Genomic DNA, 25,695 nt, shown 5'->3' with positions numbered 1-25,695 from the left:
TTATTTACTTTTCTGCTCTTTTGCACACCAATATCTCTACCTGTACATGACCATCTGATCATTTATCACTCCAGTGTTAATCTGCAAAATTGTATTATTCGCCTACCTCCTCATGCCTTTTGCACACATTGTATATAGACTGCCCATTTTTTCTACTGTGTTATTGACTTGTTAATTGTTTACTCCATGTGTAACTCTGTGTTGTCTGTTCACACTGCTATGCTTTATCTTGGCCAGGTCGCAGTTGCAAATGAGAACTTGTTCTCAACTAGCCTACCTGGTTAAATAAAGGTGAAATAAAAAAAAATAAAAAAAATTGAATAAGCATGGGAAACAGTGTTTAAACCCTTTACAATGAAGATCTGTGAAGTTATTTGGATTTTTACGAATTATCTTTGAAAGACAGGGTCCTGAAAAAAGGACGTTTTTTGTTGTTGCTGAGTTTAGTACTCTGACGCCATCTGATGGATGTGTGCAAAGTTGCTCAATAGGAGTTCATCATTTAGTACACTAGATGTCGCGGTCCTCACATTCCAGGTACTACACTTAGCTTGGTATTTCCCGTTGGGTTTTATGCAGCAACACTAGCTGGATCCTATCGACATTAAGACTTCCGGTTTTGGAATTTTGCCTTCAAAATAAAGGTCCCTGGTAACCACTGTGTTTATACGAAATCCAATCTTATGTTGCACATTTGCTTAGTGCATAGTACATAAAATGATGTAAAGCCCAGAATATGTATAACTACATGGGGGGAAATCTAAACTAAAGAGAATCACTACTTTACATAAGATACATAACATTATAAGGTTGAGCACATTGAGAAATGGTTGGAGCTTAAGTAGATAAATGTCAAGTTCACAATAATAGCCTACTGGTAAAACATATTCAATTGTTATGTTTAAGTAAAGTCTTACTGTATTTTTGTTTAATTGCAAAGAATTGCACGGTACAGGAAAAACTATTGACTGTGTGTCCATTAAACCAGGATCATTCTACTCATCAGAGTCCCTAAAATACAAATAAGAGGAGTTTGAAAAAGAAGCTAGGACATAGGAAGTGTTGCTGGACTTTTACTTTGGTCAAACATGTAGTGCCTGGACACTACATGGTACATAAATAGCACTGTAAAGGAAAAGTGATCAATTGTGTGTCCATAATGCCAGGGTTCAGTCTGCTCACTTGAGTCCTTAGAATACAAAACCGGTGAGTTTGAACAAAAAGCTAAGTCATAGGAAGCTTTATGCTGACATTTGAACAATGAGACACATATCAGCACCGTGGACAGCTACACTTTTAGAATGTTATGTTGTCAGTGTCAGCCTATCTCCAAATATGTGGCAAATATGTGGCCCAAAAGCATATTAGAATAGTCGAATAGTCCCCGCGATATGCAACTGTTCAGGGAAGTCAGGAACCAATACACACAGTCAGTCAGGAAAGCAAAGGCCAGCTTTTTCAAGCAGAAATTTGCATCCTGTAGCTCCAACTCCAAAAAGTTCTGGGACACTGTAAAGTCCATGGAGAACAAGAGCACCTCCTCCCAGCTCCCCACTGCACTGAGGCTAGGTAACACCGTCACCACCGATAAATCCATGATAATCGAAAACTTCAACAAGCATTTCTCAACGGCTGGCCATGCCTTCCTCCTGGCTACTCCAACCTCGGCCAACAGCTCCGCCACCCCCGCAGCTACTCGCCCAAGCCTCCCCAGCTTCTCCTTTACCCAAATCCAGATAGCAGATGTTCTGAAAGAGCTGCAAAACCTGGACCTGTACAAATCAGCTGGGCTTGACAATCTGGACCCTCTATTTCTGAAACTATCCGCTGCCATTGTCGCAACCCCTATTACCAGCCTGTTCAACCTCTCTTTCATATCGTCTGAGATCCCCAAGGACTGGAAAGCTGCCGCGGTCATCCCCCTCTTCAAAGGGGGAGACACCCTGGACCCAAACTGTTACAGACCCATATCCATCCTGCCCTGCCTATCTAAGGTCTTCGAAAGCCAAGTCAACAAACAGATCACTGACCATCTCGAATCCCACCGTACCTTCTCCGCTGTGCAATCTGGTTTCCGAGTCGGTCACGGGTGCACCTCAGCCACGCTCAAGGTACTAAACGATATCATAACCACCATCGATAAAAGACAGTACTGTCTCTATGGGGGTGCCACAGGGTTCAATTCTTGGGCCAACTCTTTTCTCTGTATATATCAATGATGTTGCTCTTGCTGCGGGCAATTCCCTGATCCACCTCTACGCAGACGACACCATTCTGTATACTTCCCTTCCTTGGACACTGTGCTATCTAACCTCCAAACGAGCTTCAATGCCATACAACACTCCTTCTGTGGCCTCCAAATGCTCTTAAATGCTAGTAAAACCAAATGCATGCTTTTCAACCGTTCGCTGCCCGCACCCGCCCGCCCGACTAGCATCACCACCCTGGACGGTTCCGACCTAGAATATGTGGACAACTATAAATACCTAGATGTCTGGCTAGACTGTAAACTCTCCTTCCAGACTCATATTAAACATCTCCAATCCAAAATAAAATCTAGAATCGGCTTTCTATTTCGCAACAAAGCCTCCTTCACTCACGCCGCCAAACTTACCCTAGTAAAACTGACTATCCTACCGATCTTCGACTTCGGCGATGTCATCTACAAAATAGCTTCCGATACTTTACTCAGCAAACTGGATGCAGTTTATCACAGTGCCATCTGTTTTGTTACTAAAGCACCTTATACCACCCACCACTGCGACCTGTATGCTCTAGTCGGCTGGCCCTCGCTACATATTCGTCGCCAGACCCACTGGCTCCAGGTCATCTACAAGTCCATGCTAGGTAAAGCTCCGCCTTATCTCAGTTCACTTGTCATGATGGCAACACCCACCCGTAGCACACGCTCCAGCAGGTGTATCTAACTGATCATCCCTAAAGCCAACACCTAATTTGGCCGCCTTTCCTTCCAGTTCTCTGCTGCCTGTGACTGAAACGAATTGCAAAAATCGTTGAAGTTGGAGACTTTTATCTCCCGCACCAACTTTAAACATCTGCTATCTGAGCAGCTAACCGATCGCTGCAGCTTTACATAGTCCATCGGTAAATATCCCACCCAATTTACCTAACTCATCCCGATACTGTTTTTATTTATTTACTTTTCTGCTCTTTTGCACACCAGTATCTCTACCTGCACATGACCATCTGATAATTTATCACTCCAGTGTTAATATGCTAAATTGTAATTATTCGCCTACCTCCTCATGCCTTTTGTACACAATGTCTACATGTATAGACTCTTTTTTTTCTTTTTTTCTTTTTTTTCTACTGTGTTATTGACTTGTTTATTGTTTACTCCATGTGTAACTCTGTGTTGCTGTCTGTTCACACTGCTATGCTTTATCTTGGCCAGGTCGCAGTTGTAAATGAGAACTTGTTCTCAACTAGCCTACCTGGTTAAATAAAATTGAAATAAAATAAAAAATAAATATTCATGTGACTTTATAGTTTTGCCATTTTAAGACCACAAACTGGTAAAGAGAAAACCTTACTATCTGTCTCAAATAAACTGGGGTGGAAAATACTCAGCTGGGGTTCTCCTAACCCCAATATGTTCTGTTTTTGTCAGGGTTCTCCTAACCCCAATATGTTCTGTTTTTGTCAGGGTTCTACTAGCCCCAATATGTTATGTTTTTCAGGGTTCTCCTTACCCCAATATGTTATGTTTTTCAGGGTTCTCCTTACCCCAATATGTTACGTTTTCCAGGGTTCTCCTAACCCCAATATGTTACGTTTTTCAGGGTTCTACTAACCCCAATATGTTACGTTTTCCAGGGGTCCTCCTTACCCCAATATGTTACGTTTTTCAGGGTTCTCCTTACCCCAATATGTTAGGTTTTTCAGGGTTCTCCTTACCCCAATATGTTATGTTTTTCAGGGTTCTACTAACCCCAATATGTTATGTTTTTCAGGGATCTACTAACCCCAATATGTTATGTTTTTCAGGGTTCTCCTTACCCCAATATGTTATGTTTTTCAGGGTTCTCCTTACCCCAATATGTTATGTTTTTCAGGGTTCTCCTTACCCCAATATGTTATGTTTTTCAGGGTTCTCCTTACCCCAATATGTTATGTTTTTCAGGGTTCCTCATTACCCCAATATGTTACGTTTTTCAGGGTTCTCCTTACCCCAATATGTTACGTTTTCCAGGGTTCCTCATTACCCCAATATGTTACGTTTTCCAGGGTTCCTCATTACCCCAATATGTTACGTTTTTCAGGGGGGCTGTGTCAAACAGCCTCCTGGTTATTACTCTGTCTTTCTTGTAATGCCCACATTTAATTATGCATGTTATATTAATTCCAATAAATGAATTGGCTGTTTTTGTGTGGAATATCAGTTGAATAAACAAATCAAGTTAATACTTTTCTTGTTGTTGCTTATCAATTCCATACACAACTTTCATGCAATCTTGTTAATGGAGGTGCCAAATACCAATAAGGAAAGGGAGATACCTAGGCAGTTGTACAACTGAATGCATCTTCCACATTTAACCCAACCCCTCTAAATCAGAGAGGTGCAGGGGGCTGCCTAAAATGACATCAGCACCTGGGGAACAGTGGGTTAACTGCCTTACCCAGGGGAAGAACAACAGATTTTTACCTTGTCGCCTGGGGGATTCAAACCAGCAACCTTCCAGTTACTGGCCCAACACTCCTACCTGCCAAGCTCCCTGCTGCTCATTACTAGCAGGTGATTAGTTAAGAAGCCAACTGCTTCAAAGACACAATAGAAACAATGATGGACTGGCATACCTGTATGACTGTGACACATTTATACATTCTATTGCTAGTGACAATAAGGTGAAATGAAACAAAAGGGTACAAATAGAGAATGTAAATGAGGCTCAGGTTCAAAGTCTATTGTAAACACTTTTGAGGATAAAGAACCTCCTTCTGATTTTCATCCTGACGTAGCCAAGAGTTCATATAAGGAACTGTCAGTGGTGCAGCTTAGTTAAATCTCAGACACCAAAGATATTGGGAATGAATACTACCACTGAGACAGAACATTGTGGTAGAGGTTTATCAGATGAGGAAATCGTAAAGCTCTATGACAACTGACTCAGATGAGCACATGTAACTGGAGAGGTTGATGTCAAAATAAGCAAGGAAATGGGTTTTGTCAGATGAGGCATATTTTGGAGGGTTCAGTTATACCACTCCAAATAATAGTGTGTTTACATTGGCTCGTGATTAATGGGAGAGGGTCCATTCTGAGAGAAGTGGTAGGCATTTCAATAAGTTCTCACGGGTAGGCCTATTTGCATAAAAGATGAACGAGTCCAATCCTTACTGTGTAGTACATTTTCGAAATCATACATTTTCAGTTGCTCAGAAAAGGATACAAAAGTAACATGCATTAAAATAAGTGGATACTTGGCCATTGTTCATATGAGATAAAATTAGTTATTGTTCTGGACACTGCGAATGCACTAGATTTCCAGGTCTCATATATCATACATTCAGATAAAGATGGTATAAAGACCATTTTGAGCTCCAGAGAGGAAGCAACTTGCATTGTCATAACATAATACTAGTGTCTGTTGTCCAAGTCCAATGTAGCTCAGTTGGTAGAGAATGGCACTTGCAACGCTAGGGTCGTGAGTTCGATTCCCATGGGTGACCAGTATAAATGAAAATATATGCAGTCACTACTGTAAATTGTTCTGGATTAAAATGTAAGCCTGCTTTTAAAGAATTAAAACATCTGTTTGAAAGGGTCTCTTTTCCAAGTTTAAAAGGCTAAACATTCACACGCAACACCATGGCCAGAAAAGGTTGAATACCATGGACATGCTGTCAATCCAGCATGACTTCTGCCATGTTCAAAACAACTCTAAACTCAGAACTGGGAAATATCAGACTTCAGTGAGGTCAGGACAACTGGGAACTGGGAAGAAAACGCACTCCGACTGGGAAAATACGCTTTGAACGGTCATCTAATTCAGAATTCCAAGTCGGGACGTCTGGCCTCTTTCTAGAGCTCTTATCTGAAGATCATTGACGTCATAATTCAACCTTGTTTCTTTCAGAGTTCCCAGTTGTCTTGAAAGCACAATAAATCTAGAGAATGCCAGACTTTGATGACAAAGTTTGATGACAGAATTTGCCCACAAGAAGGACTGCTGAGCCACTTTCCTGTTCAAGTGAGAACAGCACAACAACTGTGAGTCCAAAAATGTATTGTATGCTGCTGCATAAATGATGTAATATGCCAGGGAAATATGTATACTGTAGCTAAGAAAGTAATCCTAAGTATATGTTGTGTCATAAGCTGTTAGTAGCCCATGTGCCTCACCCTAATAATTTGGTCCCTTTCCCCCTCAGAACTTAGCCTACTTTTCTGACTTGGTGGTCCACATGTGGTCTGTAGCCTGTTTTAGAGAAAAGTAATCATTTAATATTGTAAGAGCTTTCTTTGACTGCTAATATTCCCCTTTCATTTATCCTACGATTCTGACTTGGTGTACAGGAAGAATACTTTAAAAACGGCCCATCGCTGTACATTTCAAAAGTGCTGAACAAATAGTTATATTGACTACATTCATCTTAGCTCGTTCAGTAATAGGCCATGTAATTCCAGTTGATATTGTGAGTGTTGTTTTGTTTGCGCAATGCCCTGTGCGTCAGTATATTGTATATAAAGTGGATCCTCATGATTGTATTATCCTTCATTTTTTGGCCACTTAAGGCTAATAAAATACTTCAAATTGTAGGCTAACCAAGTCTCTCTCTCTCTCTCTCTCTCTCTCTCTCTCTCTCTGTCTCTCTGTGGTGACTTAAAGAAGAGTAAAGTTAAGGTGTCAAAAACCTCTTGCTGAATTTATCTGAACTAATATCTATCTGAATTTCTGTTGACGTCCACTTTGAAAGTGCTGAACGAATTGTCGCAACACGTTTGCTTGCACTTGCTTATACTTAGAGCTAAGTGTTAATGATATATGAATAAACATTATGAATTTACTGAACATCAATGTAATAATGTTTGTGAATGGTTCAAAACTCAAAACTAATTTTTCAGTTTGTTATTATTGAAGGGGAATATGGTTCTTATCAACTTTTCACAAATCCACAAGGAGTCAGTAGTAACCACATCTGTTTAAGCTAGTCATCAATATCAGCTGTGGTTTTTAAAAAGGCAGTAAATGAGGATTTAATGAACTGTTTCGCTGCCAGACAAGGCTCTACTGATAGCCAGGTGTAGCGATGGTAAGGATTCACTCCATGGTGTGGAAAGGATAGCTCTGCTGTTGGGACAGCTTTATGTAGGCCCTAATAGTTTGTGGGCACTGTTTGTCACTGTTATAGTGCAATCAATGTATTGTTTAGTGTTGTGTTGTGGGAGGGTTGCCCCACCGTGATTTACATGCTAATATTGCATCTGAATAAATAAATAGTCTGACACTTTTCTACTATTACATGGGGGACTTTTATTTTTTATTTTCCGAAATTCTGTGAACCGGAAGTACTTTTTTTAGTGTTGCTGACGATACTTGTAGACTCGGCGTTTCTTCCATCAGAAAGGAAACAGACTATTTCTGCATAGCAATGTTTTGAGCACACACGTAGTATACGGCATAGTTCCCGTATATCGAGTTAAGGGAACATCTTTTGATAGTGGGCGAGGGACAATCTTGGGTTCGGTACACGGGCATGGCAACAGTCGAGAATGATCCGAAGGCGAGCGAAGGCGGTGCCGCAGCATTCTCGAAGGTCCACAGTCCTATCTGGAGCGAATATCAACTTCGAAAGTATCCTTTCCAGACCAGACCGATACCCAGACTCTCTCACACGGATCCTAGAGCGGAGATGCTCATAAACAACGAGGTAAAGTGACAAGTCATGATAATTCAAATGCACTGTCAGTTTCCTGTTCGAGTCTGACAGCTAACTCGAACTGGAACCTAAGTTAGTGTTCAGTGAGACAAAACGGTTAGCTAGTCAAAACCTCAAATTTGTATCCTGTATGTTGTGGTAAGGTACCCAAATGTCCTCCCAACTGAATCAGCTGGGCAAGCTAGTCCAACTAACTAACGTTAACTAGCTAAGCATAGTTTAGCGATCCTCGCCAAATGAGCCATGTTATACAAGTCCCTATTATGGGTTAACCTTATTGGCGCAGGGTGTCAGCCTTTCACGCTGGAGACCTGAGTTTGCTTCCCACGCCCTCCGTTAGCTACACTGGTGTCCGAAGTGGGATGGTACCGTGAGGTCATTTGAATGCATGGGTGGACGTGTGAAGGGGCTTAAAAGAAAGTCGAAGCATAGAAAATGTCCTTCCCGTTTGAAGGGGGCAGTGGAGCCAGCCTCACTATATGAGCCACGTTACAATTAATAGGGTTAATCCTATTGGCGCTATACCTTTCACGCCGGAGACCCGGGTTTGCTTCCTGTTCCCTCCCTTTGCTACAATATGTTGACAGTCACAGGAATGGGAAAAAATCTCAGTCTCTCGATGTGCAAAACTGATATAGACAAACCCCAAGCGACTTACAGCTGTAATCGCAGCAAAAGGTGGCGCTACAAAGTATTAACTTAAGGGGGCTGAATAATTTTGCACTACTACTGCAATACTTTTATAGATGACCTGGAGTCAGTGGGTTTGGCAACGAATATGAAGCGAGGGCCAGCCAACGAGAGCATACAGGTCGCAGTTGTGGGTAGTATATGGGAATTTGGTGACAAAACGGAAATATCTGTGATAGACTACATCCAATTTGCTTAGGGGTAGGGGTCCAGATTTTGCAGCTCTTTCAGAACATCAGCTATCTGGATTTGGGTGCTCTTATTCTCCACGGACTTACATTTTACTCCAGCTGCAGGAGAAATACGCTCAAAATAGGCTCTGTATGCTGTGCGCATGTGATGGTTGTGTTGGATAAATAAGATGCATGATGACTAACGGAAATACACACAAGACAATTTTATTTACCTATAAACCGATAAGCATGAAGGTCAAATGTATTTATATTGATTGGTATTTCCATCAATGAATAGAAAGTGTTGTTTTGCAATGGGATTTTTTGGGGCCCCTAAGCCATCTAATGGAAAACCTTGATATGAATATCATTCTCTTCATGGTACAAAAATATACAATATCCTCCTTTGCTTATTTGGCTATTGTTCTACACATTGGCTATTATTTTAATGATCTCCGCTGCCAAACAAAATCAAATTTGGTTAGTCTGGACCAAATCTGAACCAATCACAGACCTCTTTTCACAAGTTTGGACATCAAAGTATAGCACAGTAGAACTCAGTAGAGTGCAAAAAGTACAGAACAATAGCGTAGAATACAGTTCAGTACAGACAAGTAAGGGTTTAGTTCAGTACATTCTAGTGTGGTCTACTGCAGGGCTTGACATGGACTTTTTTAGCTACTTGTCCTTTGGACTAGCAGGACAGATATTTTTACTTGTCATTTAAAGCTCAAGCCACTTGTCCAAAAATAAAAAATACTCTGCAACACCATAGGCCGAAAAGGTGACTAAAAATGTGCATCCGGAGGACACTCTGAGGCAATTCTGATCGGAGTAGCCTAATTGTTTGATATTGTGATTTATGTGTTATCCATTCGGACAAGTCAAATGAATAACTTAAATCTATGATCTACTTGTCTGACAATTAAAAAATAATGATTTTTGCCCCGTGCAGGCGGACAAGCATTTAATGTCGACCCCTGAACTGTGTACTCTACCAGCCCAACCTCACATTCAATTGCTCTGTATGCTGTGCGCATGTGACTGTACTGAACTCTACTCCACTTTATTCTACTGTGAAGCACTGCCACAACACATCATATTTTACCACAAGCACTGCAGCAGAAGCAAACTTCTTCCTCTACTTTTTCCTCCATCTGATAAGTCGAGTTTCTCCAAGAAGCTGTGCTGGGGAAGCTGTGAAGCCAGCTGTAGCCTATTGCATGATTGTTTGAGTAAGTTGATCAAAAATGTGAAACAATGTTGTGTATGTTAACTATTGCCTCATGAAGTATATTAGTCTGTTATTAAATGTGTATACTGCTTTTCATTAAATCATGTATGGCTACAAATTGTGTGTATATACATTTTTTCATGTGGGCAGAATATATGTATGGCTACACAATTTGTATGTACATTTGTTCATATGATTAAATAAAGGCTGAAGGCTAAAAACAACCAATATCTAGTTTCTACAATGTATTTTCGTTTTAAATAATATATTTTCATTTGATCTAGTTTTTACACTATCCATTAACACCAACCGTTCGCTATAAAACCTTTCTTTATCAACAAAAAAGCTTAGCAGAATACAAAAAATGATGGGGCAAAAACAAGTATGCCTAAAACATTTATTTTTAATTAACCAAAAAATACAACAAAAATAAGAGTAGGCTACATGACAATGCAGTGCCATGAAAACAAAAATAAGTTCAGGAACACATTTTCCAAGAATGTGCTTAATGTTCTGGTTTAATAAGGATTTTTGAGTCATTGAAAGGGTTGAAGTGTTCAAGTAGGTTAGGTGCTCATTTTTCTCAGATGGATTTTGGATTATTCACAACTGCAACTTGAGATTGTATGCAGGGTCAAAGCCAATTTATGATTGATCTGAAAATGTGGTCAGAAGCGCTGTATGGATGATTTGATGCATCCGGGGGCATGCTGTACACCCCACAAATCTTGTAACAATGCGGAGGGCTTCATATAGCGCTGCATTGAGATGATTGATTGATGGTAGGTGAGGCCTGTATAAACACAAACTCACTTCCTTGACAACAGCTCTGCGCTGCTCTGATAAGCGCAAGACGTATGAATGCTCTGCCTTCTGCAGAGGCTGTATCCCCGTAAATGCTGCACAGCCAATGCAGAAGTCAGATTGACCATGCAGTGCCTTTTAAGACTCCAACCGTTCAGTTGTGGTGTACCCCTGAACCAGTGACTTCAGATCCTTCTGTTGCTTGCGGTAGCGGGGTCTTTGCTGTGGTGGAGAAATGCCAGCAAGTTGCTGCTCCATTCTCATTTCACTTCTTTGCTGCTGTCATTGCAATGCCTTGATGAACTTCCAAATGGTGGGGGTGGGTAGCACCTAGATTTGCCAAAAATGTTCCATTCCAGTCCTCCACTCTGTTGTTGGTCTTCGCCAAGTCTTGCAGGACAGCATCTTAGCAGTTCCATAATTCTGAAAAAAAAAGATAAAGCAGATTAGCAACCATGTTATTGGCCTTGGGCATGCTGTCATCAATAATAAGAATAATAGTAATTTGTGTTAAACAAGATATACGGTACCTATGGGAAACATTGGCTTTCTTCCATTGCGTCCATCCTTCTCCCAACCCATGTTGCCTGAAAGTGCAGTACCAGTCAAAAGTTTGGACACACCTACTCATTCTAGAGTTTTTCTTTATTTTGACTATTTTCTACATTGTAGAATGTGTTATTTCAAAACTATGAAATAACACATGGAATCGTGAGGATAATTTCAGAGTTACCAGCCTCAGAAATTGCAGCCCAAATAAATGCTTCAGAGTTCAAGTAACAGACACATCTCAACATCAACTGTTCATAGGAAACTGCGTGAAATCAGGCCTTCATGGTCGAATTTCTGCAAAGAACCACTTCTAAAGGACATCAATAATAAGAAGTGACTTGCGTGGGCCAAGAAACACGAGCTGGTCTCATTTGGTCTGATGAGTCCAAATTTGAGATTTTTGGTTCCAACCGCCGTGTCTTGTGAGACGCAGAGTAGGTGAACGGATGATCTCCAAATGTGTGGTTCACACCGTGAAGCATGGAAGAGGGGGTGTGGAGGTGCTTTGCTGCTGACACTGTTGGTGACGTATTTAGATAAAGGCACACTTAACCAGCATGGCTACCACAGTATTCTGCAGCAATACGCCATCCCATCTGGTTTGTGCTTAGTGGGACTATCATTTGTTTTTCAACAGGACAATGACCCAACACACCTCCAGGCTGTGTAAGGGCTATTTGACCAAGGAGAGTGATGGAGTGCTGCATCAGATAACCTGGCCTCCACAGTCACCTGACCTCAACCCAATTGAGATGGTTTGGGATGAGTTAGACTGCAGAGTGAAGGAAAAGCAGCCAACAAGTGCTCAGCATGTGTGTGAACTCCTTAAAGAACATTCCAGGTGTAGCTGGTTGAGAGGATGCCAAGAGTGTGCAAAGCTGTCAAGGCAAAGGATGGCTGTTTTTGAAGAATATAAAATATATATTGATTTGTTTATCACTTTTGGTTACTACATGATTCCATATGTGTTATTTCATAGTTTTGATGTCTACAAATAATTTAAAAAAACATCAATGAGTCGGTGTTTCCAAACTTTTGACTGGTACTGTATGTCAGGAGCTCCTCCAGATGATGTTCCTGGCACTGAAAGAACAGTGTATCCAGTGTAACTTGGAGATAACCCCATCATTGAGCGTTCTACAAACCTCTGCATTCGAAAGCATAATATTCGGTGCACTTCCAGAAGGACTTATTTGTGGTCTGTCGTTTCCATCTGTAGGTGTAGCCTTCATGCCTTCGGGGCTCCCGAGTGACGCAGCGGTCTAAGGCACTGCAGTCCCTGGTTCGAATTCAGGCTGCATCGAATCTGTCTGTGATTGGGTGTCCCATAAGGCGGTGTACAATTGGCCCAGCATCGTCCTGGTTTGGCTGGGATAGGCCGTCAATGTAAATATTTGTAATAAAAAAATATATACATTTAATAAAAATATGAAATTCCCCTGGTTACGAAAGTGGTGATGTCCCAGTTGCTTGTTCTGACCTCTAAGAATAATGAATGCAGAGGGTAGCAGTGCAGGGTCTTTTTAAGCAGAATATTATTATTATTATTATTGGCATATGAACGACTTGCAATTAGATTGCTGGACAATCAAAACCATCCATCCAACCCATTTATACAGATCTGCCAATTCAAAGAGGACAGTTTCAAAGGTAATGTATTGGGCCTATTTATTATTCAATGGCTGCATACATTTGCGTTCATTCTCTAAAGTCTAGCCTACTGTACTGTTTGTCTGCCTGTCTTGGTGAGAATCTCAAGTTTAAAAATCCTAAAATAGGCTCCTTCAGGTTGTGCCTATTATTATTCACCTGAGTGTCCTCGCCAGCCACGGTACAACATTCCAATGTTGAAGTTTTGTGACTCTCTCTGGCATACTCTTTTTCTTGAAAATTGGAACAATGGTAGAGATGGACAAATACTGATTTCCAAACAAAATGGACTACGTTCTCATTCATATTATCAGGACATGAGGTGAGTATCAAAATAGTTTTAAAAGATGTCCTTGCCTTAAAGTTGCACCTCGGGTAGATCTTCAGTATAGCCAATAGCAGGGATGGGGAACTCCGGTACTCAGGCCGGAGTGGTGACAGATTCCCCCCCCCCCCCCCATCCGTAATCAACACAGCTGATTTAAACTACTAAACTGAAGATCATGATTAGTTGATTATTGGTGTCAGATGTGTTCGCTGGGGCAAAAGTGTGACACCAGCCAGGCCCCAGAGGACTGGAGGTGCCCATCCATGGCCTATAGAGTCAACTCAATATGGTATTCCTTGGTCTTTATACAGCTATTTTTTTTATTAGAATCATGCTGACATGAGCAGTGTGAGGCCAGTTGCCTCTGTGATCCAAATATAGCTTTTTGAGAGGGAAGTGGGAAAGTACGAAAAGGATGGTGGTCCCACTTATGACCTGTGGTGAACTCGGATGGGGGAGGAGGAGGAATTGACCAGAAATGGAGCAATGATGGCTGGGAGGTGAATGAGTTGTTTTAGGTCGGGTCTGATAGCTTGTAAAGCACAATGTCCAAACTTCAAATGCCATGATGTCATATCACAACAAAATTGGAAAAAGCAACTGTTTTTGTCAGCTGTATGATTCAGATTTGGGCTATTGTGTCAGGGCACAGATCTGGGGAAGGGTACCACATTTTCTTTGCAGCATTGAAGGTCCCCAAGAACACGGTGGCCTCCATCATTCTTAAATGGAAGAAGTTTGGAACCACCAAGACTCTTCATAGAGCTGGCACAACTGAGCAATCGGGGAGAAGGGCCTTTGTCAGGGAGGTGACCAAGAATCCGATGGTCACTCTGACAGAGCTCCAGATTTCCTCTGTGGAGATGTTTGTCCTTCTGGAAGGTTCTCCCATCTCTATAGCACTCCACCAATCAGACGTTTATGGTAGAGTGGCCAGACTGAAGCCACTCCTCAGTAAAAGGCACATGACAGCCTGCTTGGAGTTTGGCAAAAGGCACCTAAAGGACTCTCAGACCATGAGAAACAAGATGATCTGTTCTGATGAAAGCAAGATTGTGTGGCAGGGACTGGGAGACTAGTCAGGATCGAGGCAAAGATGAACCGAGCAAAGTACAGAGAGATCCTTGATGAAAACCTGCTCTAGAGCGCTCAGGACCTCAGACTGGGGCGAAGGTTCACCTTCCAACAGGACAACGACCCTAAGCACACAGCCAAGACAACGCAGGGCTGGCTTTGAGACAAGTCTCTGAATGTCTTCGAGTGGCCCAGCCAGAGCCTGGACTTAAACCCGATCGAACATCTCTGGAGACACCTGAAAATAGCTGTGCAGCGATGCTCCCCATCCGTCCTGACAGAGTTTGAGAGGATGGGAGAAATTCCCCAAATACAGGTGTGCCAAGCTTGTAGCATCATACCCAAGAAGACTTGAGCCTGTAATCGCTGCCAAAGGTGCTTCAACAAAGTACTGAGTAAAGGGTCTGAATACTTTATATAAATGTCATGTCAGTTATTTTATTTATTTATACATTTGCAAACAATTTTAAACATGTTTTTGATTTAGCATTATTGTGTGTAGATAAACACATTTTTTAAAACAACCTGTAACTTAACAAAATTTGTAAAAAGTTGGTCTGAATACTTTCCAAATGCATTGTAGGTCTATTACTATTAGTAATGCATGTATGTGTTCACAAATTATGCAAAAAGGTTTAATGCATTTTATCGAATTAAAGGCAATTTTCGCTTGCTTCAGTCCTATATTATAAGTAATGGGTAGATCAGAGTACATGCAGTCTTTGCATGTATGCTGTTTTTGTTAATGTGATTGAAAAGCTTAATTCCATCCATTTCTGTTATTCTAATCTTATCTAACATGTCCTACTTTTTTTGTTTCCAGGAACCATTGGTTTTAACAGACACCAATCTAGTTTATCCAGCTCTGAAGTGGGACGTCGCGTACCTGCAGGAGAACATTGGGAGCGGGGACTTCTCAGTGTACATAGCGGAAAACCACAAATTCCTCTACTATGACGAGAAGAAAATGGCCAACTTTGAGAACTTTTTACCCAAGTCTAGACGGATAGACATGAAATTCTCTGATTTTGTGGAGAAAATGGAGAAAACGCAGGAAGAGGGAGGAGACGAGAGGTAATGTTTTTGTCTAAATGGGTAGGTATATGTCCTGCTGCATTTGAGCTAGGTCCTTAGGGACAGTTGATTAGAAAGATTCTACATTTTCTCAATGCTGAATAAAAAATGACACGCTATCCAGTCTAGGTGTTTACATTGCTGGTGTGCTGGTAAGTGCTCAGCAGTGGAAAGTAAAGTGTGTATCCAGTGAAATCTAATGCAGGAACTGAAATGGATAGCTCTGTTGAATGACTTAAGCGTTTTACGTCGGTACCTTGGGAACACTTTGTACCACTCTCATCTGACTGAGTTACTTGGCCTGGGACACACGTACTCACTCATATCACTTACTGCGCTGAGCCCCTTCCTTAGAACTAATGATTGCTGCTTGTGTCCACATATCTGTAGATTTATTCAGTCAAATTAAGTTTGCTGTCAAATTTAAGTTTGCACAAAACCACCACAACAGTACAAAGATTCCTTGTAACATTTGTTGCATGGCAATAATGTTTTTTGATTCTGATTTAAATCATTCTATGTGGTTTGGAAAGGAATGCTTTCTCCTGAGCCGAGAGGAAGGTTTATATTGGCAAAACAAGCTTTCATTTCCTGATGCACGTAATCTTCCTGAGTACACTTGACTCCTGATGCAAACTTTCCATCCTTAAATTAGGAATAAGCAAAGGCTTTGATTTCTGTTCCAACAGATGGAAAAGTGGTCTTAGAAAACATCTACAAGAAAGTCTTAAATGTATTAGAAATACAAAAAATACTATTGTTGAAGTTGAGACACTTGCCTACTAATATAAACTTCTATATTTAATTTTGCAAAAATGATTTGCCTTCTGTAAGTTAAGGGCTAGGTGTCCCGCTGCCGACAATTTCCGGTGAAATTGGAGGGCGCGCAATTGAAATAAATAATAATAAAAATTATGGATATTAAACATTTAGTTACATACAAGTGTCTTATATCGGTTAAAAGCTTAGTCTTGTTCATCTAACTGCATTGTCCAATTTACAATAGGCTTTACAGCGAAAGCATGCCATGCGATTGTTTGAGGACAGCGCCCCACATGAAAATATTTTTCAACCAAGACAGGCTTCATAAAATCACAAATAGCGATTTTAAATATTCACTTACTTTTTGAAAATCTTCCTCTGATTTGCAATCCAAAGGGTCCCAGCTACAACATGCATGGTCGGTTTGTTAGATAAAATCCTTCTTTATATCCCAAAAGGTCAGTTTAGTTTGCACCATCGATTTGAGTAATCCACTCGTTCAACGTGCAGAAAAAGGAATCCAAAAAGATACCGCTGAACTTTGTTAAAACAAGTCAATATGTTTCTATTCAACCATCAGGTACCCTAAAATGTAATTGAACTATAATATTTCATACGGAAAGAAGTATGTTCAATAGAAAAGCAAAATTAGCAGGTGTGCATCCTTTTCGGTTCCAACTCTGACTCCCAGTACTATAACTCAAAATTCTTCCTCGTTTGGGAAGAAACAAGCCTGAAACCTTGAACAAAGACTTTTGACATCTAGTAGAAGCCATAGGAATTGCAATCTGGGAGCTGGATTTGCATATGACCTTGTATGTTCCATTGGAAGAGCATGGGCTCTCAAACCAACCAACATTTATTTTTCCCCTCTGGATTTTCTCCTACCATATCAATTGTGTTATAGTCTCTGACATTATTTTAACATTATACAAACTTCAAAGTGTTTTCTATCCAATGGTACCAATTATATGCATATGCTGGCTTCTGGGCCTGAGTAACAGGCAGTTTACTTTGGGCACGTCAGTCAGACAGGAAGTGGAGAAAAATAGACCCTAGCCTGAAGTTTTAATTTAAAAAAATATTGTGTCTAGTCATTCTCTTACAAAAAACCCACGTCTTTAAGATATTTTCAAATTTCTCTCCCTCATGAGGGAGGATAAAAAAAGTTCACAAAATTAACAAGTAAAGGTAGACTTACCAATTAGTTAGTGTTTTCTTTTTTATAAATAACAATTTTGCTTATGATTTATTAAGTGATTAAAACTTGTCATTCTGTTACAAAATCTGTAACTAATTGGCTAAAATGGGAAATCACAGTCACAAACCACAGTTGGGCCACCTGCTGCTGTCCTCCCTTCCACTGGCATGCTGTTACTGTGCCTTCAGAAAGCATTCACACCTCTTGACTTTGTAAAAAAAAAAAAAAAAATTTGTGTTACAGCCTGAATTAAAATGGATTCAATCAATATTTTGTCACTGGCCTACATGCACTAGCCCATAATGTCAAAGTGGAATTATGTTTTTAATTTTTTTTTTTACTAATTAATTAAATGTAAAGTTTGCATGTCTTATTCAACCCCTTTCGTTATGGCAAGCCTACATAACTTCAGGAATTAAAATTAGCTTAACAAGTTGCATGGACTTTGTGCGCAATAATAGTGTTTAACCCTCCCGTTGTCCTCGGGGTCAGAGTGACCCAGGCCCTGTGTTTGTAGGGCTCCCCCTCTGTGCTGGGGGTCAGCATGGCCCAGCCAGCCACTAGCGAGGCATATGTTATTGTGTGTACTGTGTGTGTAGAGAGTCTGTGAGTGGCGAGGTTGTGTGCGGCTCCCCCTCTGTGCTCGGGGTCAGAGTGACCCAGCCAGCCACTAGGGAGGTGTATGCTATTGTGTGTACTGTGTGAGGTGGGGGCTCCCCCTCTGTGCTCGGGGTCAGAGTGACCAAGCCAGGGCAACACACTTCCAGACATGCCCCGCTGTGTGTGCAAGAGGACAGCCCAGTAGTGCACTGGTGAACTGCACACGGCTACACATGCACAGGGGCACAACAGGGGCGAACACACGCCTCGTTGATTCACATCGTCTCTCGTGTAAGCTAGCCGTAGAGGGGATACTAATATTGTCAGCGGCACACAGTCATCGTTTCCCCTGTGCCGTGTGCTCTTCCCCGCTGCTCAGTGGACCCAGGCCGCCATGGCCATGTGTTTCACCACTGCGCAGGTTCTAGAACAGATCTTCAGCATTGACCAAGAAGACTACTCCGATTCCGAGGAGGAGGAAGAGGTTTCGGAAGACTGGGAGGAATACAACCCCGAGTGCGAGGCCGACCAGGCGTCTTCACGCTCTTCGGAGGAAGACCTGGAGGAAGCCCCCGAGGACGAACACGAGGAAGAGATCGCCTCGGCTCGAGCCCAAAGGGAGACGTTGAGGCCGCTGCCAGCCTGTGGGACGCGGAGAGTGGCAGGGCCGTGTTCCGAGCCACCATGCCGCTCAAGTCCTTTCACAAGTACTCGATGCTGCTGCGATTCGATGATCGCCAGTCGACACCCTCGAGACTCGCCACGGACAAACTCGCAGCCATACGACAGGTCTGAGACCATTGGGAGGCGCGGCTGCCGGCCCTCTACACCCCAGGGCCTGACGTGACAGTGGACGAGCAACTGGTCCCGTTCAGAGGTTGTGTGTGTGTGTGTACGTATGTATATATGTGTATAGAGAGGTAGATGTGTGTGTGTGTAACATAGACGCCGTTGGCCCCAATGAGCCAGTAATGAGGCTAATCTCTTCTCCCCTTGCCAAAGGCTGCTGTCCTTTCCGTCAGTTAATTCCCAGCAAGCCGGCGAAATACGGCATCAAGCCGTGGGTGGCCTGCGACGCCAAGTCCAGCTACACTTGGAAGATGCAAGTGTAAATCGGCAAGGCGGCCAGCGGAGGCCCCGAGAAGAACCAAGGGATGCGCGTCGTCCTCGATCTGACAACGGGACTGAGCGGTCGCAATGTCACGTGTGACAATTTCTTCACCTCCTACGAACTGGGACAGCGGCTCTTCGAGAGGTACCTCACCATGGTGGACACGGTGAGAAAGAACAAGGCCGAGCTCCCGCCTGCTCTAGTCAAAGGGCAAACAGGTCCTGTCATCCAGGTTTGCCTTCACGCCCACCGCCACTCTAGTGTCCTACCTGGCAAAGAAAAATAAGAACGTGCTACTTCTGACCACTCTGCACGCAGAGGCCCAAGTCAGCGATCGCCGCGACAGGAAACTGACCGTCATCCTAGACTACAACTGCAACAAGGGCGGCGTGGACAACCTAGACAAGGTGGTCGGCACGTACAGCTGCAGACGAATGACTGCCCGCTGGCCCCTGGTCGTCTTCCACAACATCCTCAACGTGTCCTCCTACAACGCCTTTGTCATATGGCGAGAGATCAAGCCTGACTGGATGCCTCGGAAGCGGAACAAGAGGAGGGTGTTTCTGGAGCAGCTGGGAAAGGTGTAGGCAAGACCCTAAGTAAATAGGTAAACTGGGATATGACTAAAGAGTTAATCAGGGTAATTTTTCCACAAATAGATAGTTATTTACCTTTCCATGGTAGCAAGATCTTATCTATTTTTGCTAACTTTCTATAACGATGTACTGTAGTGAGATCATTTATTTATTTTTGGGGATATGTATACCCAGTATATCCACATCACTGTCAGACCATTTTATTGGTAAACTACACAGTAATGTGAAAGGTGTATTTTTTTTTTTGTGATCCAATATGTAATCTAGTACATTTTTATCATAATTTGGTTGTAATCCAGAGGTTAGAAAATGTATCTAGATCCTCTGAGGGATCCAAGTTGTGGATTTAAAAGAAACCATGAATCATCAGCATACAATGACACCGTTGTTTTTAAACTAATGATTTCTAACCCCTTGATATTATTGTTGGATCTGATTTTAACAGCTAACATTTCGATGGCCATAATAAATTCATATGCCCATAGTGGACAACCTTGTTTTACCGCTCTTGACAGTTTAAAAGTTTCTGAGATGTAGCCATTATTTACTATTTTACACCTAGGGTTACAATACATGATTTTAACCCATTTTATGAGATTCTGCTAAATTTAAATGTTCCAGGCATTTATATATAAACTCCAGTAATACTTTATCAAAAGCCTTTTCAATGTCAGCTATGAATAGCTGACAATGGTGTTCTATTGTTTCCAGTACTTATATTATCTCCTATGTATCGTCCATGTAAAACACCGGTCTGATTTATAATGAATAATGTCCGACAATACCATTTTAATTATATATGCTATACATTTTGCTAGAATTTTTGCATCACAACACTGAAGTGTAAGGGGCCTCCTTATGTCTTACTCATTGGTAGGAAGAAGTTTGGTCCAAATCAAGCGATTTAATGCTTTTGAAGGTTGGTTCAACGATAAATAAAAAATTGGTTTCGATAATTATTTTAGACATTAAATGCGCTATGCATTATGTGGGTTGAATGCTATAACAACACAGAATAAAGCAATTAAAAGTCCCATGATGGTAGTGACTTCCTATTACTGCTTATCACTTATTAACCATCATTTAGTAACATTACTTTACTTTCATAAAATATTTTAGTTGTGTTTATTACATTTGTTTTGCACAGTTTGGGCTTGATCTGATTTTATCTCTAGGTAAACTGCGCCTTTGAGCTCACACAAAGAAATAAAACAGAACAAAATGGAATTCAAATAATTGAACCGATGTTGGTTAATTAGTTGCATGAAGGACGGTCTTATCCTATCTTTGTGTATCTATCCACATTCTGCTCCACAACTAACTCCAGGGGCACTGTACTGCAGCTCTCTCGGTGGCTGTGCTCTTTCGAAAATATGTGCAAAACAGAAGATCCATTTCCGTCTCCGCAGATGGACTTATTCTATTGAATTCTACTCATCCTCCCAGGGTGTACCTGCAGCAGACCCTGAACGACACTGTGGGCAGGAAGATCGTGGTGGACTTCTTGGGTTTCAACTGGAGCTGGATCAACAAGCAGCAGAGCAAAAGGAACTGGGGCCAGCTCACCTCCAACCTGCTCCTCATAGGCATGGAGGGTAAGGAAGGGATGCAGGTTGACGTTTATTGGGATAAATCTTAAACTAAAATGAACATTTTCGTCTTCATTTAAGGTTAGGTTTGGGTACAAGGTTAGCATTGTGATTAGGGTTATGTTTCAAGTCAGATTTTATAACTTTATGACTGTGCCAGCTAGTGACTACCCTGTAGAGCTTCCTTCAGTACATGAGTCATCCCACTAAATGCCAACCTGTGGAGGGGACTGAGGAAGTGCTTCTAGGATACGGGACCAAGGGGCTATTAGGGACCCTGGCAAGCTGCCGCCTATAGATGCAGGGGATAGCTGGATCACCAAGCAGCAGAGCAAGAAGAATTGGGGCCACCTCACCTCTAGCCTGCTGCTCATAGGCGTGGAGGGTAAGAGCCCTATAGCAGAGACCTAACGGGCATACAGGCATTGCGGGTATAGACCTGTATGTGTAGAGGGTGAGGGAATGGAGGGTAAGGAAGGGACTCTGGGGCTTCGAGGCATGGGGATGATGACTAGCAGGTGATTTCCCTAGTCACGTCAGACAAGGAAATTATATAAATAATATCTACCATGTGGGTGCCACGTATTGCTGATGGAAAGAGAACTACTGTCTCAATATGCAGCAAAAGGCCTTGTGGAAAGGACGTTATGAAAGAAATCCACTCACCTTAAATCCGCTGAAATTAGTTAACGAGCATTGCACTTGCATAGACGGATCGATAATCTTGTGATCTGCTCAATGTTTGTAGGCAATGTAACGCCAGCCCATTATGACGAGCAGCAGAACTTCTTTGCACAAATCAAAGGTTACAAAAGGTGTATCCTCTTCCCTCCGGACCAGTTTGAGTGTCTCTACCCCTTCCCTGTTCACCACCCCTGTGACAGGCAGAGCCAGGTAACCCCTACTTTTTGATCAAATGTATTTGACATTTTAAAAACATAATCAACCGCACGTGGACACAATGCATAAAAAAATTGAGGAAAACGAAGTAACTTATTTCCATTGTAGTCCCAATTGAAACCGGTAAGAAGGTTTGTGAAATATGCCACACACAACACTGTTTTATTTGATATGCATGGATTTTCTGTTTCTCAACTGTTTCGGTTTTGTTTTTAATTAATCCAACTAACAGCAATTTTGATTTTGCCATTTTTAGGTTGACTTTGAGAACCCTGACTATGAGAGGTTTCCCAACTTCAAGAATGTAGTGGGCTATGAGACTGTGGTCGGCCCCGGAGATGTTCTTTACATCCCCATGTACTGGTAAGAGCTGTTTAATAACCACCTAGAGTCGATGTCCACGCCCCCCCACAGAAATCAAATTGCATAATAAAAAAATCCACATCAAAATCCGTCTAGGCTAGAGATGGGTTGAGTCTCAATCTACCACATCTGCCCATGTCGGCCTTCCACATCTGCAGTGGCAGGTGGCCGAGCTACGGCGGTGTTTGTCAGACCAGGAGACATCCCGAAAATCTCAATAGCGATTTGGCCTAAAAAATAATATTATGGAAAGGTGAGACTCTCACAAACACTTCTGTTTGTAGCATCCTAACAGTTTGGGGTACACACTAATGTGACCCCTCTATGGACATCCACAAGCCTCACCAGACTCGTCTGTAGGTAGCCCAGTACCAGTTTAAAAAAATGAATGGAAGTATTAACGGAGTGTACAAAACATTAAGGACACCTGCTCTTTCCAATACATAGACTGACTAGGTGAATCCAGGTGAAAGCTATGATCCGTTATCAATGTCACTTGTTTAATCCACTTCCATCAATGTAGATGAAGGGGAGGAGACAGGTTAAAGAAAGATGTTCAAGCCTTGGGACAATTGAGACATGGATTGTGTATGTGTGCCATTCAGAGGGTGAAGGTGCAAGGCAAAAGATGTAAGTGCCTTTGAACTGGGTATGGAAGTAGGTGCAGCGGTTTGTGTCAACTGTAGTGCTGCTGTATTTTTCATTCTCAACAGTTTGGCGTGTGTATTAAGAATGGTCCACCACCCACAGGACATCCATCCAATTTGACACTACTGTGGGAAGCATTGGAGTCAACATGGGCCAGCATCCCTGTGGAACGCTTTCGACACCTTGTAGAGTCCATGCCCAACCGAATTGAAGCTATTCTGAGGGCAAAAGGGGTGGTAGCAACTCAATATTAGGAATGTGTCCTTAATGTTTTCTACACTCAGTGTATATGGAGGTAGTTTTAGAGCCCAATTGTTTTTTTTAAATATGGGGGATAAATGTTGCACAGCTATCTTCAGGTCTCTCCAGAGATGTTCAAGTCCAGGCTCTGGCTGGGCTACTCAAGCACATTGAGAAACTTGTCCCGAAGCCACTCCTGCATTGTCTTGGCTGTGTGCTTTGAGTCACATTGAGAAACTTGTCCCGAAGCCACTCCTGCATTGTCTTAGTTGTGTGCTTTGGGTCGTTGTCCTGTTGGAAGGTGAACCTTCGCCGCAATCTGAGGTCCTGAGCACTCTGGAGCAGGTTTTCATCAAGGATCTCTCTGTACTTTTCTCTAGTCAGGATCGAAGGAAAGATGAACAGTCTCCCAGTCCCTGCCGCTAAAAAACATCCCCACAGCATGATGCTGCCACCATGCTTCGCCGTAGGGTTGGTGCCAGGTTTCTTCTAGACGTGACGCTTAGCATTCAGGCCAAATAGTTCAATCTTGGTTTCATCGGACCAGAGAATCTTGTTTCTCATGGTCTGAAAGTCCTTCAGATGCCTTTTGGCAAACTCCAAGCGGGATGTCATGTGCCTTTTACTGAGGAGATGATCCATCTGGCCACTCTACCATAAAGGCCTGATTGGTGGAGTGCTGCAGAGGTGGTTGTCCTTCTGGAAGGTTCTCCCATCTCCACAGAGGAACTCCGGAGCTTTGTCAGATTGGTTAGTTTAGCCGGGCAGCCATCCCTAGGAAGAGTCTCGGTGGTTCCAAACTTCTTCCATTTAAGAATGATGGAGGCCACTGTCAGGGATGCAAACTAGTCACCTTTCTGCGAAAGTCCCCGTTTTGTGTCCAAGATAAGTGACTTATGTAATTTGTGTAGATCCAATGAGTTTGGGAGGGAGGGGGGGCTTGGGATCAGACTACTGGTTATAAGCGAATGAGTGATGTGCATTTGGAGCAATACTGGCTGTATCCAAGGCTCAGCCAATAGTTCACATAACAGCAGAATGCAGCACGCGACTGAAGAGAGAAGAGCAACCAATTTGCTAATTACATCATCAGCGCATGCTCTGGATAGACAGCAGAGAGTAGAAAGGCAGTCTGCCATTTACAGCAGCGCGCCCCTGAACGATAACGAAGAGGTAGGTGAGAAGCCTGACCATGGAGACAGGGGTGAGAAGGTGATGAAGAGTTCTTCATGAGCTGTAACTGAAAAACAACTGGCATTTGGAAAGTTTGAGGTGAGGGAGAAAGTGTGGTGGAACAAGTATTGTTAGCGTTAAGTAACGTTATCTTGCTAGCTGGATCGAATTCTCCGTTAGCTAGCTATAACTTAACTGATCAAGTTGGGCGGCAGGGTAGCCTAGTTGTTAGTGTTGGGCTAGTAACCGAAAGGTTGCAAGTTCGAATCCCCGAGCTGACAAAGTACAAATCTGTTGTTCTGCCCCTGAACAAGGCAGTTAACCCACTGTTCCTAGGCCGTCATTGAAAATAAGAATTTGTTCTTAACTGACTTGCCTAGTTAAATAAAGGTCAAATATATATATATTTTTAAAGAGTTTATGGTGTGAAAATTAGCTGGCTACTAATGTCAGACAGCTAACTTTTGCTAGTTAACGTTACAACATCAGATGAGCTAACATTTGTAACCTAACCAATTCACTATAGTATTAACTGGTGTAACGTTACGACTCTTTGCCATTCCTCAAGTTATAGTGCGTTAGTTGCTTACTGAACGCTGGCAATCTGAAATGTTGACGAGTTAACTAGCTACTATCTGTGAACTAATGTTTTCCATCTACAATATGTGGTTAATTTTCAGAATGAAAGAATTAGGTGAAAATGAGGCGTTGCTTGTTAAAACAAGTGGATTCCGGGATCAAGTGTAGCTGCCACTATAGAGGTGGTTACAAACGCTCTCACTTTTTCAATACAGTGGATAAAAAGGGGTATGCCAGGTGTACTCTGCCCAAAAGAGATCAATCATGCCAACAAAGGGTCTCATGCTCTGCTGCTTGCACATTGTAGAACAGAGAACTGGAAGGGAAGGCGACCAAAGGAAGTGTTGGCTTTGGGGATGACCAGTGAAATATACCTGCTGTATCGTGCTATAGATCAGTTCCGGTGCCGACAGAGAGATGGTGAGTTGACGCTGCTCTTATATTCAGTAGTT

The 25,695-nt window shown here is 42.2% G+C and overlaps 1 protein-coding gene and 1 long non-coding RNA gene across 2 annotated transcripts in view; one reads left to right on the top strand and one right to left on the bottom strand.

Moving 5' to 3' along the window:
• Positions 1–7,554: 7,554 nt before the first annotated feature.
• Positions 7,555–25,695, top strand: part of LOC115113111 (hypoxia-inducible factor 1-alpha inhibitor) — a 32,366-nt gene continuing 14,225 nt past the window's right edge. Inside the window, exons 1-5 of the mRNA XM_029640362.2 lie at positions 7,555–7,893; positions 15,231–15,481; positions 21,198–21,346; positions 22,089–22,234; positions 22,497–22,603. Of these exons, the coding sequence (XP_029496222.1) occupies positions 7,720–7,893; positions 15,231–15,481; positions 21,198–21,346; positions 22,089–22,234; positions 22,497–22,603 (827 nt within the window). The 5' untranslated portion in view covers positions 7,555–7,719. The remainder of the gene's footprint in view (positions 7,894–15,230; positions 15,482–21,197; positions 21,347–22,088; positions 22,235–22,496; positions 22,604–25,695) is intronic.
• The window catches only part of LOC115113113 (uncharacterized), a 28,214-nt gene continuing 12,901 nt past the window's right edge, over positions 10,383–25,695 (bottom strand). The window contains exons 3-4 of the long non-coding RNA XR_003861079.2: positions 11,334–11,390; positions 10,383–11,226 (exon numbers count right to left, since the gene is read on the bottom strand). This is a non-coding gene — a long non-coding RNA (uncharacterized LOC115113113). The remainder of the gene's footprint in view (positions 11,227–11,333; positions 11,391–25,695) is intronic.

Source organism: Oncorhynchus nerka, linkage group LG28, assembly GCF_034236695.1.
Source record: "Oncorhynchus nerka isolate Pitt River linkage group LG28, Oner_Uvic_2.0, whole genome shotgun sequence".
Classification (NCBI taxonomy): Eukaryota; Metazoa; Chordata; class Actinopteri; order Salmoniformes; family Salmonidae; genus Oncorhynchus; species Oncorhynchus nerka.
The sequence above is the reverse complement of the archived record's forward strand: the minus strand, read 5'-3'. Positions and strand labels throughout refer to the sequence as shown.